The sequence below is a fragment of the Mesoplodon bidens genome (genome assembly GCF_964165515.1).
Source record: "Mesoplodon bidens genome assembly, chromosome: 15".
Classification (NCBI taxonomy): domain Eukaryota; kingdom Metazoa; phylum Chordata; class Mammalia; order Artiodactyla; family Ziphiidae; genus Mesoplodon; species Mesoplodon bidens.
This window is the reverse complement of record NC_138171.1, coordinates 85,184,895-85,198,805: the sequence shown is the minus strand read 5'-3', so window position 1 is coordinate 85,198,805 and position 13,911 is coordinate 85,184,895. Positions and strand designations below refer to the sequence as shown.

At 50.5% G+C, this 13,911-nt stretch overlaps 1 protein-coding gene across 1 annotated transcript in view; it reads left to right on the top strand.

The window, feature by feature from the left end:
- The window catches only part of SDK1 (sidekick cell adhesion molecule 1), a gene marked incomplete at its 5' end in the record, with an annotated part of 840,176 nt that overhangs the window by 617,140 nt on the left and 209,125 nt on the right, over positions 1-13,911 (top strand). The window contains 2 exons of the mRNA XM_081255449.1: positions 1,917-2,019; positions 4,838-5,014. Coding sequence (XP_081111575.1) covers positions 1,917-2,019; positions 4,838-5,014 — 280 coding nt within the window. The remainder of the gene's footprint in view (positions 1-1,916; positions 2,020-4,837; positions 5,015-13,911) is intronic.

The following is a 13,911-nucleotide window of genomic DNA, read 5'->3' as shown; positions in this document are numbered from 1 at the left end:
TCTGTTAACAATGGTTTAATCAGTGAGTCATCTGCGCCCGGGGATGTCAATATATGCCCTTGGACTCGCTAATCCAGTCAAAGGAGAATCATTATTTTTACAACTAATTTGGAGAACTCTGTTGAGTAATTAATTTTTCAGCTTCTAAAAGAATAATTAGAAAATGTATTCAAAGATTTAATGGGGACGTTTCAGGAGAGATAAGAGATTAACTTTTTAACCTCAGTACAGTAGGGATATTACCCCCCAAAACTAGCTCAAATAAAAAAAAAACTGATGGGTTGGCTAATCTTATAAGCATCACATAAGAAAAGTGGACCAAGAATGAAAATCCCAGAGAAAGCATTTTTTCTGTACTATCATTATAGCCAACTAAAACATTCCTCATATATTAAATATGGATGTTTCCTGTATGTTAGGAGTGAACTGAAGGATCTTTGTGGTTCCTCCAGCTTTTGTTTCTCTTTATTTTATCTATAACACGGGTTTCTGAAATGCAGAGTAAATTGTCTTCCAGAACATAAGGATTGGGTTACCAAGTATTTAGCTTCACTGGCTGATAAACTTTTCTCTCTCTGCTTCATCCATATCTATATTACTAAAAAATTATTGTTCAAAAAAGCAAGAGACAGTCAGTGCTCACTAACACATTTTTGTAAAGCCATCTATATGAGGAGAGAAATTTTTAACTTGCCTGAGTGAATATTTTGTTAAAATACCATCCTTGAGGAAAAACTAAATTGTTGTGCTTTATTTCACATCTGCTTAGCGTTTCCTATGATATAGTTGGTGTCCGCTTTGATACATGACCCTTTCTCGTTTATTAGGTGTTCTAAAAATATCACAAGTTTTAAAGGAATGAATCCAAATCCTCCCAATATTGTTAGCACTGAAAAAGAGGTTTTGTTCCATTTGGTGGTCTATTCTATCAACCACATCTGATTCATCCAGTGTCCCCAAAAATTAACCATAAATTTAAAAGCTTGTGGAAAACTGATGTCTGCATCTCTGTAGGTCATTCACCGGAAAATTTTGTGGATCTGCTGAGATTCAAAATTATAATAGCACTAGGCTGGTTGGTGCAGTGCTGTGTGGCCTGCAGGGGTCTTCCCAGGCATCAGCTACTCTGTTCTGTCCCAGCGTGAGTGGTAGCAGCACCCCCTTTCATAGACAAGAAAACTAATAAGCTCAGAGGCGTTTCTCTGGATGCCCCCCTGGTAAGCCGTCAGGCTGGGCCCTGAACCCAGTCTCATGGCTCCAAGTTCCGTCTCCTTTCCTGCTGCCAGAGCAGCGCCCTCCCGAGAGGTGTGCAGCATGGGGACACACACCACAGGGCCGTCTCCAGGGCCTTGGCTCTGGTAGCTGTGGAGTGTCGGGCGGCCGCAGGGCTGGACGACCTTGCAGGCCTGCACGTGGCACCAGGCCCCGCTGCTTACTGGCCCCGTGGCATCAGGCAAGACTCTCTACTTCCTGATCACTGGGAAGAGCATTATCACAACTCTCACAAGACTGTTGTGAGGATCAAGTAAAACAGCATAAATGAAAGCACTTTGCAAAGTCATGACGTGCTGTGTAGACAGTAGAAATTACCAGAATGTTGATAATCTTGGGAAAGAATCCAGGGTGTAGAACCTGGTAACCGTCTGCATACGATCTTCCTTCTTGTTTCCTTCCGGAGTGTCTGAGGTCCGGGGGTGACCTGAGACGGGCTGGGGGAGGCCTGTCTCCCTTAGCTTGGAGGCAGACAGGCTTGCTTTCAATTCCCTGAATGTTTCTGGGTGCTTCCATGTGCACTGGTTTTGCCGGGCTAAGAGAAAACTAGGAGGTTTTGATGTCAGATGACCAATCCGTCACCCCCGAGGGAGGAAACGCTCAGGCACGTAATCTTGTCTGAGTCGCAACTTGTGTCTTTCCAGATCGAACGTCCATCGTGAACCCTCCGGAGGACCGCGTGGTGATTAAGGGGACCACGGCCACACTGCACTGTGGGACCACCCACGACCCCCGCACTTCTCTCCGGTCAGCTCGGTCAATTACAACGTTTGGGGCTCATTAGTATTCTGGGAGCTGGGGAACTGAAGTAGAGATGAAAAGGGAGAATTTCAGGAACTTTGATTCCAGCCACAGATCCCTGATTATAGCATCTTACAGTTCTGGGCTCCATCATTAATCACACAAATCCCATTTTCCACTCCAGCCTTATGTATTATTTACAGTGAGCTATGTTCCACTTCATGACTTCAATACAGCTTTTCATGATTTTTCTGCCAAGGTTAATACACTATCTGTAAAACGTACTTGTCAGAGGCTGATACTTAATGAGAGAAAAATCCAGAGGGATCGAATGGGATTTCAGCAGTGTTTGTGCTGGGGCTGTGCTGGCCTCGAGGGGTTTTCTCTACTCCAAGGATGGCTCCACTGTGTAATGGGGAGAGGGAATTCCGCATGGAAGAAAGGCATCCGTGGTTGTCTAACACACTTAGAGGAAACTGCGGGGAACCAGGCGACCCAGAGAACGTGAAGGTCCACGAAGTGGGTGGTGACACCTGTCTTTGTTTGACTCAGACAGGGACGGTCATGATGAAGAACGTGACAGCCCAGGTAGACACGGCGGCAGCAGACACAGCTGGCTGTCGGTGGCGAGCTTCTTCCCAAAGGGCTGCCACTTTCAGAATAGTTTTTAATTTTCAGAACCAGCCTTGAAAATGAATCTAGAAAGAAAGATGCAGTCATCCCAGTATTTTCACTCTGGCCTTAGCCCCAAAGGCATGCAGTTAGCCAAATGTAGAATCAAGATGCCCTCCTTCTTTCTGGAACATTTCACGCTGAGCAGAGGGAGGTGGCCGGATTCGGAGACTAAGCTGTTTCCTCACTCTTCTTGGGCAGGTGTTTGACAAATCGTGAATTTCCACATCTCTACCTGTCTCTCTGGAGTTTCCCCAGAGCTCAGAAACCAAGTTTGCTTTCGTTACAAGAATGTTGAATGCAAAACAAAGAAACGAAAGCCAACAAGTTAGAGATTACCTGGAGAATTCTAGGATTCTAGGAAAGAATTCATTGGTTTCTAAAGGACTTGGGAGTGTCACCGAACAAAGGACAAATGAGCCAGTTTTCTGCTACCCTAAGGGCACACCAGAAACCCCCCTCAGATCTTTGTGGTTTTTTTGTAGCTTCTTTAGTGTGATTAGACAGACAGAATCGGAGCTTCCTTCCTGAGAAGGAATTAGGCTGCTCACTCTGGGGCACCCCTTGTCCTGGGTTCCTTTACCCCAAGGAGCACCTGGCCCTAAGGGACACTGGCCGCCGAATGCTGCTCCCCAAGTGAGCGGCTGATTCACTTCCTTCTGGTGGAGACAATCCTGCTCTGTCTGGGGGTCATGGCAGAGGAGCAGTCTGTGCTCTGTGTGCATTGAGCCTTTAAAGAACTGGGTGCGTTCTGGACATCCAATCCAGTACTTTGGAAAGGAAAGCCAGCACTTTGATCTCATCCAGCCATGACTAGTGAGGGGCTGGACAGGCTCTTAGTGGAGTCTACATTTGAAAAGAAAAATGTGCTAAAATGTCATAAAGAATTAAAAGAGAAAGAAGTGTAGTTTTAAGGACAGTCTGCCAGAATGGTTGGATTTTCTAAAAAACATTTTTATTTATATTATATTAAATTATATTATTTATTTATGGTTGCACCAGGTCTTAGTTGCAGCACGTGTGCTCCTTAGTTGCGGCCGGCAGGCTCCTTAGTTGTGGCATGCGAACTCTTAGTTGCGGCATGTGGGATCTAGTTCCCTGATCAGGGATCGAACTCACATCCCCTGCATTGGAAGACGGATTCTTAACCACTCTGTGACCAGGGAAGTCCCCAGCATGGTTGGATTTTAAGAAAACGTGTACGGGGACACCCTGGGGACCTTGCCCCCTGCCCAGGCTACACTCTTGTACCCCAGGGACCTTCCTGCAGGAGCAGGAGGTACAGTTGCAGTGGTGACACGGGTGGTCAGGAGCCCTCAGACTCCCCGTCCTGAACCCAAAAACAGACGAATGTCTGCACTTGTCTTTTGTTTGTTTGTTTGTTTTTGTGGTACGTGGGCCTCTCACTGTTGTGGCCTCTCACGTTGTGGAGCACAGGCTCTGGACGTGCAGGCTCAGTGGACATGGCTCACGGGCCCAGCCGCTCCGCGGCATGTGGGATCCTCCCGGACCAGGGCACGAACCCGTGTCCCCTGCATCGGCAGGCAGACTCTCAACCTCTGCACCACCAGGGAAGCCCCTGCACTTGTCTTTTTGTCCTGTTTTAACTTCAGCATCTATCTTTGTATTGTGACCAAGACATCTGGTCACTTTCCTTTTTTTTTTTAAGATATAATTCACATAGTGTTAAATATCACCCTTTTAAGAGCACAGTTCGGCGGTTTTTACTGTACTCACAAGGTCATCGGTTGCTTGCTTTTTTTTTTTTAATAAATTTATTTATTTATGGCTGTGTTGGGTCTTCGTTGCTGTGCGTGGGCTTTCTCTAGTTGTGGCGAGCAGGGGCTACTCTTCCTTGCGGTGCGCGGGCTTCTCATTGCGGTGGCTTCTCTTGTTGCAGAGCACGGGCTCTACGTGCACAGGCTTCAGTAGTTGTGGCACACGGGCTCAGTAGTCATGGCGCACGGGCTTAGTAGTTGCTCCGCGGCATGTGGGATCTTCCCGGAATAGGGCTCGAACCCGTGTTGCCTGCATTGGCAGGCGGATTCTTAACCACTGCACCACCAGGGAAGCCCCAGTTGCTTGCTTTTTAACAGACAGGGAAGGATCAGCAACCGGGGTCCTAACTCAGGACTCTCTGCTTGACCCACAGCTACGTGTGGAAGAAGGACAACGTGACCATCACCCCATCTGGCAGCTCCAGGATTGTGGTGGAGAAGGACGGGTCCCTCCTCATTAGCCAGACGTGGTCGGGCGACATTGGAGACTACACCTGTGGCGTCATCTCTGAGGGCGGGAACGACTCCAGGACAGCCCGCCTGGAGGTGATGTGAGTATCGAGGCTGCTCCGTGTTCACAGGGTCAACCCTCCCCCACGTGACCGTTGCGTAACACGCATGATGGGTCGCGAGCCAGCAGTCAGAGGCCACCGCCTTGGGCCTCAGGCGCGTACACTTACAGGGTTGGGTTGTTTGGTGACCTTAAAATGAGAATGTGTTCAGCCTCGGTTTAGATGGTTTAATTATTAGGTTTCCTCCTCATTGATCCCTTTTATCACCTTCTCCACGTTGAGCCCATATCGTTGTAGACTGTTTCCCACACCATGTGTAAGTAACAGCAGGTCCACTTTTCCAAGTGATGCCCGTCAGAACTTCCGATCAGTGTCGGGTTGGCCCAGTTCCCAGGAAAGCCAGCGGCCTCTCTGTGGGCAAACACGCACTTCCTGTTATGTCCGCTGAACTCCTGGGAGTAGCGAGCAGCCGCTGAACTCCTGGGAGTAGCAAGCAGCCGCCCGTTCCCTCTCCCTGGGCCTTCCTTGGGGTGGGGGCCATGGGAGCCCTGGTTGCATCTGTGCTCCGAGCTCATCCTCCCACAGCTCCCTCTCCTCACGGGCAGGAAGCTGAAAAGCCTGCTGACCCAGTGTGTTTTTCCGACATGTATTTATCTGCTTTTTAAAAATGTTGCCCCCCCCAAAATGTTCCCCCAGCCCATATGCACAGGAGTAAAACTCGAAACTAGAGAAGCAGGGCAGGGCTGGCCGGGCAGCAGCCCGCTCTGGTCGACAGGGGCACGCTGGCCATCAGGAAAGGCCTTTGAGAGGATGGAGAGGTCTTTCTCACTGGGCTCTGCCCACTGCGATCCAGGAAGGCTTCTAGAGGCAAAAATCATTCCCTGAAATAGGCTGCGGACATTCTGAGTACAGGGGCGTGTCTCATTTGCCTTTGAATCCCCAGGCCCTGGCCGAGGGAATTAAAAAGGAAAAAGAAAAACGCTTGCTCGGTGCTGCACCCAGGGCCCCCATGTTTGTTGCACACATACCTGAACAAGCAGCTCTCCGCCAGCCCGTGCATGGGATTTGAAGGGTTAATGACGGGCAGCTGCTAGTCCAGAAAGGCCGGCAGTTGGATCTGCGGAACCTGGGAGAGCGCCGTTCTACCTCCAGGATGGCCTCTCCCCAGGATGACCTTGTTCTCCGCAGAGGTTAGTCACCTGTCGTGATCTAAGGTCACCCAGTTGCCTTTCAGCCCTAGAGGACCAGTGGGGGTCTCCCCAGCCTGCCTCTCGCCACTGGACCCGCTGACCCTGGGCTCTTCCTGCCCTCCTGGGCCCCCGGGCCCCCATCCAGGGCACCTCAGCCTCTGCCGCTTCCACGGCTTGGCCTGGCTCTTCTCTCACCTCGCCCTGAAGGGTGCGCCCCTCCTCTGGGAATCAGCGCGGGATCCCCTCCTGCCCCCGGGATGCAGGCTGTGTCTCCCGGGCTTCCCAGCACCCGCTCCGCCCTCGTCAGCACCGGTCACGCGGGCGACTTCTTCCCTCTTGAAGTAGAAGGGTGGCACAGCTCTGCATTTTGAGTGCCTGGCAGTGTCTGGCATACCTTAGGCGTTCAATAAATACACGTTGGTGGGTTGAATGAATGTGTGTTTGTTGCAGGCCCCCGGCGACCCTCCCGGACATCCCACTCACACCCCTCACCTTCCCTTAGATGCTCACGTGCCCTGGGCTCCCCCCACCGTTGAGAGCTGGATGGCCAACCCTTGCTCAGCTCTGATCGGCCGCCTTTTCTCCTCCATCCATAGCTCACGTGGGGATCTTTTTAAAAATTGCTGATGATGTTGGCATCCATGACCAGTGAATTCACATAATGCTCTGTGCTATTCACAATTTCTAACTACCTTTGAGAACTCTTAGATCATCCATCATTGGTGCCACATAAATAAGTGTTAGCATTTCATAAAGACTCTGTCAGCAAAAGCCAAATTGTGTGCTTCCAATATAGTGAACCCTTTCTCTTCTGCACAATGTTTATGTTCTACTGATTTGCACATCTCCCCTACTATTTGCTTATTTGATTTCCTCTAAGTAAAATACATTTTTCAGCAAATGTTGCTGCATCTATAAAGTAATAGGCTTTGTGTCATGGTAAAACACCTCATCTCTAAATATAGAAATACTTGCAGATTCGTGATTCAAACCACTTTAGGTACAACTGGTTACAGAGCTGATTTGGAAGACAGCGGTTCCTTGTGAATTGTTGGTGTAATAAACAGTCCACTCTTCCGAATTGGAATGAATGGGGAAGGTTGTAGGTTAGAGCACAGTGTATCTTTACATCCGATGAGGTCTTAACTCTGAGACATCAGTGTTGACGAGAGCAATAGCGACCATCACAGCTCAGGATTGTAGGGTCTTCTGCGCTTCTCGGAGAACTTACACACCCAGCCCAGTGACATTTCCCTGACTCACTCAGATGACAACAACAAAAAATCTCCCATTGCAAGAGTGACTGAGAGGTACTTATGGCTAAAAGAGTCCTTCCGAAGAGCCTGAAAGCCTGCTTCCCCAGCCTCCCCACTTGAGTTAAAAGCTACTTTGTTAAATGTAGAAATTAGGAGCGTTGCAGGTGGGCTTTTCAGAAACAGGCCGCTTGCTGGCAGCTCTCCTGTTGGTTTGCTCGGTAGTTGGTGCTGTGCCAGCCAGGGGCGGGGGGGGCACCATGCGGGCGAAAGCCACAGTCCCCGCAGGGTCACCGGCTCTCCGGAGTGATGCTGGCCTGGAGACCCCTCCCCAGTTCTCACTGACTCTGTGACTTTGGGCAGGTCACCTCACACCTCAGTCTCAGTTTTCTCACCTGTAAACTGGGCACGTTGCCATTTACCTTAAAGGGTGGCGGTGAGGTTTGGGTGGACCGCTGTTTGTAAATCCTGGCTGGGAGCCTAGCTTAGGGCAGACACTCCATCAGTCACAGCTCTTACCGTTCCTCACCATCTTATAAAAAATGTTCCTCTTTTCATCCGCGGCACCCTCTCCCCATCACCCAGGGCCAGGAAGTTTCTCTCTTTCATCCTCTGACACACTAGGTGTGTCTGTCTGCTGCGGAGCCAGCCCTCTGTGCATGGAACGGCGCCAGGTGCATAGCAGGTGCCCCATCAGTGTCTGAGGAAGCCCTGCTCCACTTACCAGGTTGAAATGGGTTTGGGATTTGGTACCGCCGAGGAGGACTAATTTCTGAGGGGTCTGCCTCATCCCCTCCCTGAGAGGAGAGGCGTCTGCAATTCCAGAGGGTCTCCTTATGCGTCTGGTAAATTAACAACACACGGTCATCATTAACGCCGGTCACCAGTTGTGTTAGCTGTGTCTCTCCTGCTAGTTTGCTAGGGCCTTACAGGAAGGAACTGGTTCTGAGGTGACTCCGGACCCCCAAAGCTTCTTGCTGTGAGGGACCAGGCGCGAAGGCTTTTTGGATTGATTGTTAATCATTTAAAGACTCAATCAGCATTGCATCTTTCCTTCTGAGATCAGAGACTAATTCTTCTGAGCCTGGAGTACAGAGAAAACCCTGATTTACTGAGCGACTGGAAGACTTGGACCCAGAGGCAGTGGGAGGGGTTTCTTTCAATAAAACCACTTCCAACAAAGCCATAATAAGGAGCAAACAATTTAATACCATCTCTTGAGAGTTATCAGGGCCCCGTCGCCTTCATCCTCAGAGTGAAGTCAGAGAAGAAAAGGTGTCATTTGTGCGTTAGAGGGACAGCGCTTTTACGTAGGAAATATTTACCCAATCCTCTCCCACCAGAGCAGCTCCCCACGGCCACCACTGTCCCAACTGCCTTCTCTCGAGCCTCTCCCCAAGCCGTTCCTCTCAAACACACCTCGCTTCATCGCCGTCCCCTACAGCCCAGGTTTTGTTGTTGTTAATTTCTGATATTATGGTGGTGTCATTTTCCTGATGGTGATTTCTCTTTAAATCACCAAGTGACAGCACTGGCCTCGTCGCCCTTGTCCCTGTTGTTCTCAGAGCCTTTCAGCTGTCGCCCTGTCTGAAAATCACTGTCTGTGAGTCACTGGCTGATCATTTATCTCCTTTCAGACTTGGCGGAGACGGTGCCAGGACACAGTCTCCCGCTATTAGATGAGCTTCTCTGAGATGGATTCAGAATATATTAAAGCCTCATTTATCGGCTATTGATGGGTTAGTCAAGTATCTCACAAAGCTTAATTTTCCAGATAACCGAAACATCATTTAAAGAAATAGTGTACGTTTCCAATGCATATTAAAAAGTTCTTTGCATTGTGAAACAGGTAATATTGGACACGAGGTACGCTAGAGGGAATTTCCATGGAGGAGAGAGGCTGGAACTAGGGGGAAAAAAAATCTAAATTTCCTTCCAACTCTGAGTCCTGTGATGTCTGTAAAGAACACACTCTGCGTGGGCCATCCTCCAGGGGCGACCGTGGACTCTTTTGGGGCAGCAGTGGACGAGGGCTCGTTATTTCTAGCTGCATCACGGACAGCAATGTCCTTGGGCACCACTGGGCTTTAGATCTCGGTTCCTGTTCTAAACGTCTCAAGGCCACTTTGCCTTTTACGTTCCTAAGTCTCGGCAATCTTTTTAACAGTCTTTCCTCACCCTCCACACCGAGCTCAGGGCTGCCATTGTTGCTGTTCAGTGTGCCTACTTCTGGCGTGCCCTGTGGCATTCTCCTTGGTGGCTTTTCAGTGCTAGGAGGGGGGACATCAGAAACCACTCTTCCCAGACTCACACCCTGGGTGAGCATCAGGCTCTGAGGGCTGGACAGAGGGACTTGCCTAAGCTGGCTCCAGGGACTCCTGAGCTCAGGCCTGGACGGGAGGCTGCTGTGGAGTCACCTGTAGATGTGGAGCAGTGAGCAGCCCACCGTCTGCAACGCTCTCCAGCCCCAAGGAAAGAGCCGTCCGCTCACCTGTCGGGTCGGCCGTTGCTAAGTGAGTGTGCCCTCAGGTAGGCCGAGAAGCGTGATCTGAAATCGAGGGTGGACCCTGGGTTTTCCTGGCTGTGGAAATTTGACCACTGGATCTCGCGGAGCCCCAGGACAGAGATGTGGGCAGAGGTGCAGAGATGCGCTGGTTGCTCCGGGCCGCAGGGTGACGCTCTTCCTGCCCAGGAGGAGGCGGTCCCTCCCGCCCGCCTCCCGTCCAGCCCATCCATCCTCAAGGACAGGAAGGCCGCTCTGCAAGGCCTGTCCCGAGCCAGCTACCCGCCCCACCTGTGGCTGCCGTGTGTCCCGCGGACCCCAGCTGCGCCAGCCATGGCCACCTGTCTCCTCTACCCTCTCACCAGCTCCTGTTCGTGGTCTGTCCTCCTGACTGTTGCAGAGCCCATGATCTGACATTTCGTCTCCAGGACACTTCCTGAGGAGCCGCCCTTGGCGTCCCAGCTCCAGGCCCAGAAAGTCAGTGTCACACAGATAAGCCGGAAGTTTCTAACCCAGGCATCGCCTACCTGCCTTCCTCCATGACCCAGTGCAGGCCCTGCGCTCCCAGCGGTGGCCCCAGAACTCCCCCTGGTCTTACCTGGGCTCTAACCTCCTCCGCGAGGTGGTCCCACTGCAGGCCGGCTCTGCGTGCAGCCCGGCTGGTCCCAAGCCGCCCTGTGGCACTCACTCTCGGCTGCCCCGTGCTGTCCCGCCGGGCACGGGCCTTGCACTCCTGGCTGTGAGCTCCAGGAGGCCAGGGCTGTGGCCCCCACCCCGAGTCCCCGCCCCGCAGCGGGCTGGGGGAGGGCTGTTTGCTCCACCGTCCTCCCCCGTGTGGGTCAGTGTGTCCACTCTCCCCACGCTGCACAGCGTGAGGCTCCGGGCCTGGCGTCGCTGATGCAGGAGTGCGGAGAGGAAAAGAGGCCGCATAGAGGAGGGAGCAGGTCCTCCATCGAACACGCGCCGTGGGCCCCGCGCCTGTCAGGCTTCACCATATTTCTTCAACTGAAAAAGCTACGGACTGCAGAGGGAGTCAAGGGGTAGACGTGATTCGTTCTGCTCAAAAGTTAGTCGAGGGCAAGAGGGAGGCCCAGGAAGTCTTCACAAAGGAGAGACTGAGCGTCGGAGCTCTGGAGGCTGAGCTGGATTTTCCGGCACAGGTGGGAACGGCCTGGCTCAGGGAGCTGCGAGTCGTTGGTGATGGCCTTGGTCACGGCTGGGCAGTTCCACGCACCCGGTGTGGGGACGGAGCTCATGAGCGTGGAGGGGGAGCTGCAGAGGGTGCAGGGGTGTGGTGTGACCCCAACAGTGCCGAGGGTTCCAAGCGGCCCGAGTACGACGGCTCTGGGAAGGCTGGTGGGTGGGCAGAGCAGAGGGTCTGGCGCATGGGCCTTTCTGAGGTCCAGCAGGTAGGACTCAGTGACTCATGAGATGCCTGTGTGCCGGGTGGACAGTGGATGGAGTAGAGATCCTGGAGCGTAACCACCGACGGGAAGGAGGGACGGGCAGAGAAGATCACTGGTTCTGGCAGGAGGAAAGATTCGTGACTGACTGCTAACCCGGAGGCAGCCCTCTGGAGTGTTTTAGTGGAATCTCTTCCTGGAGGCTGTAAGGGGCCACTCAGGACCCCCCAGCGTCTCGTCCGCATCACGCAGGTCTTTTCAGGCTCGTGGGTTCTGCATCTGCTTCCAAGGCCTCAGCTCACCTGCACGTCTCTCCTCCTGACTTAGAAGTGAGACTGTGGTGGCCCTCAGGGGGCCTCTTTGAGCACGGCCAGTGACCACACGTAGAAAACGGCCCGGACCCCAACCACCCTTGTCAGCCTGCTAAGTTAACCTTCCTCATGTCAGAAAATCTTCCATTTCAGGGCAAGTCCTTACAGCGCAGTTCTGGCACTGAGTGCCTGGAGTTAGCAGAGACCCTACAGGTGAAGGGCACTGTCCCCAGCAAGACTGCCCTCGCTCCAGCGCCAGCCGCTCGCTCCAGGGCTCACAGGCCCCCGTGCTCCTGACAGACTCACTCCCCTGTCAGCGCAGTAACTCCCTAGAGCAACCACCAGAGCTCAGCTAAATGCTTATTTAGTATCTCAGTTTTATCATAAAGAGTAAAAATCAGAACCAGACAAATGAGGAGATGCACAGGGCATGGAATGGGAGGGTCCCAAGCACAAAGCTCGTGTCCTCAGGACACATCACCCTCCCGGTACATACATGTCTGATCACCGACCAGGACACTCAGCTGAGCTTGGTGTCCAGTTCTTATGGGGTTTTATTACGTGGTCATGACTGAATCCTTGACCACGTGATTGAACTCCTTCTCCAGCGCCCACCCCTCCACTTCCCGGGGAATCAGAAGGTCAGGCTGATGTCACTGTCTCAGAGCCCCAGCCCTCTGATACATGGTTGGTCTCTCCAGCGCGTATACCCCCTTCCTGGAACTATGCACGGGCCCCCCAACGAGCGACCTTTAGCACAAACTCAGGTGTGGCCTGAGGGGCCCACCATGATTAGCAAAGACACTCCTGTCACTCAGGAAATTCCAACGGTTTACTTCCATCCCGGGACAAAGAACAAACTTGTCTTATTTGGAAATATTTATCCAAGTTTATTCTTAGTTTGTTTTCAGGTGGGACTGCTTCAACAACTTTGGTTTGGTTTGTTTCAGAACAAACCAATTCCAACAGGAAATGGGGAGAAGTAGAAAAGATGTTTTCATCCTGGCATTTTCTTCATATTGGCCTTTATTGGAAATCCAAGGGAGGTTCCATTATTGGAGAACTCAGACAGAAATAACAGCTCAGGACTTCCCTGGTGGCACAGTGGTTAAGAATCTGCCTGCCAATGCAGGGGTCACAGGTTCGAGCCCTGGTCCGGGATGATCCCACATGCTGCAGAGCAATAAGCCCGTGTGCCACAACTACTGAGCCTGCATGCTACAGCTACTGAAGCCTGTGCCTAGAAGCCCATGTTCCGCAACAAGAGAAGCCACCACAATGAGAAGCTGGCACACCACAATGAAGAGTAGCCCCCGCTCGCCGCAATTAGAGGAAGCCTGCACACAGCAATGAAGACCCAACACAGCCAAATAAATAAATAAATAAATAAATAAATAAATAAATAAATATTTTTAAAAAGTAAATACAGTAAACTGATTTTTTTTAAAAAGCCACTAAAAAAAAAGTTCCTTTTCTGATTTAAAGCTTAATTCACAAAGAGAAAACAAGACAGCATTTCAAGCTCAAGTTTATTCTTTATTGTACTGATATATGATTTAAAGTTGCAGTTTGGCTGAATGGATACAAAAACAAGACCCATATATATGCTGCGTACAAGAGACCCACTTCAGACCTAGGGACACATACAGACTGAAAGTGGGGATGGAAAAATATATTCCATGCAAATGGAAATCAAAAGAAAGCTGGAGTAGTAATTCTCATATCAGGGCAAAATAGACTTTAAAATAAGGACTATTACAAGAGACAAAGGACACTGCACAATAATCAAGTGATCAAGAAGAAGATATAACAATTGTAAATATTTATGTACCAAAATAGGAGCACCTCAATACATGAGGCAAATGCTAACAGCCATAAAAGGGGAAATCGACAGTAACACAATAATAGTAGGGGACTTTAACACCCTACTTTCACCAATGGACAGATCAACCAAAATGAAAATAAATAAGGAAACACAAGCTTTAAATGACACGTTAAACAAGATGGAGTTAATTGATATTTATAGGACATTCCATCCAAAAACAACAGAATACACTTTCTTCTCAAGAGCTCATGGAACATTCTCCAGGATACATCATATCTTGGGTCACAAATCAAGCCATGGTAAATTTAAGAAAACTGAAATTGTATCAAGTATCTTTTCCAACCATGACGCTATGAGACTAGATATCAATTACAGGAAAAAAACTGTAAAAAATACAAACACATGGAGGCTAAACAATACGCTACTAAATAATCAAAAGATCACTGAAGAA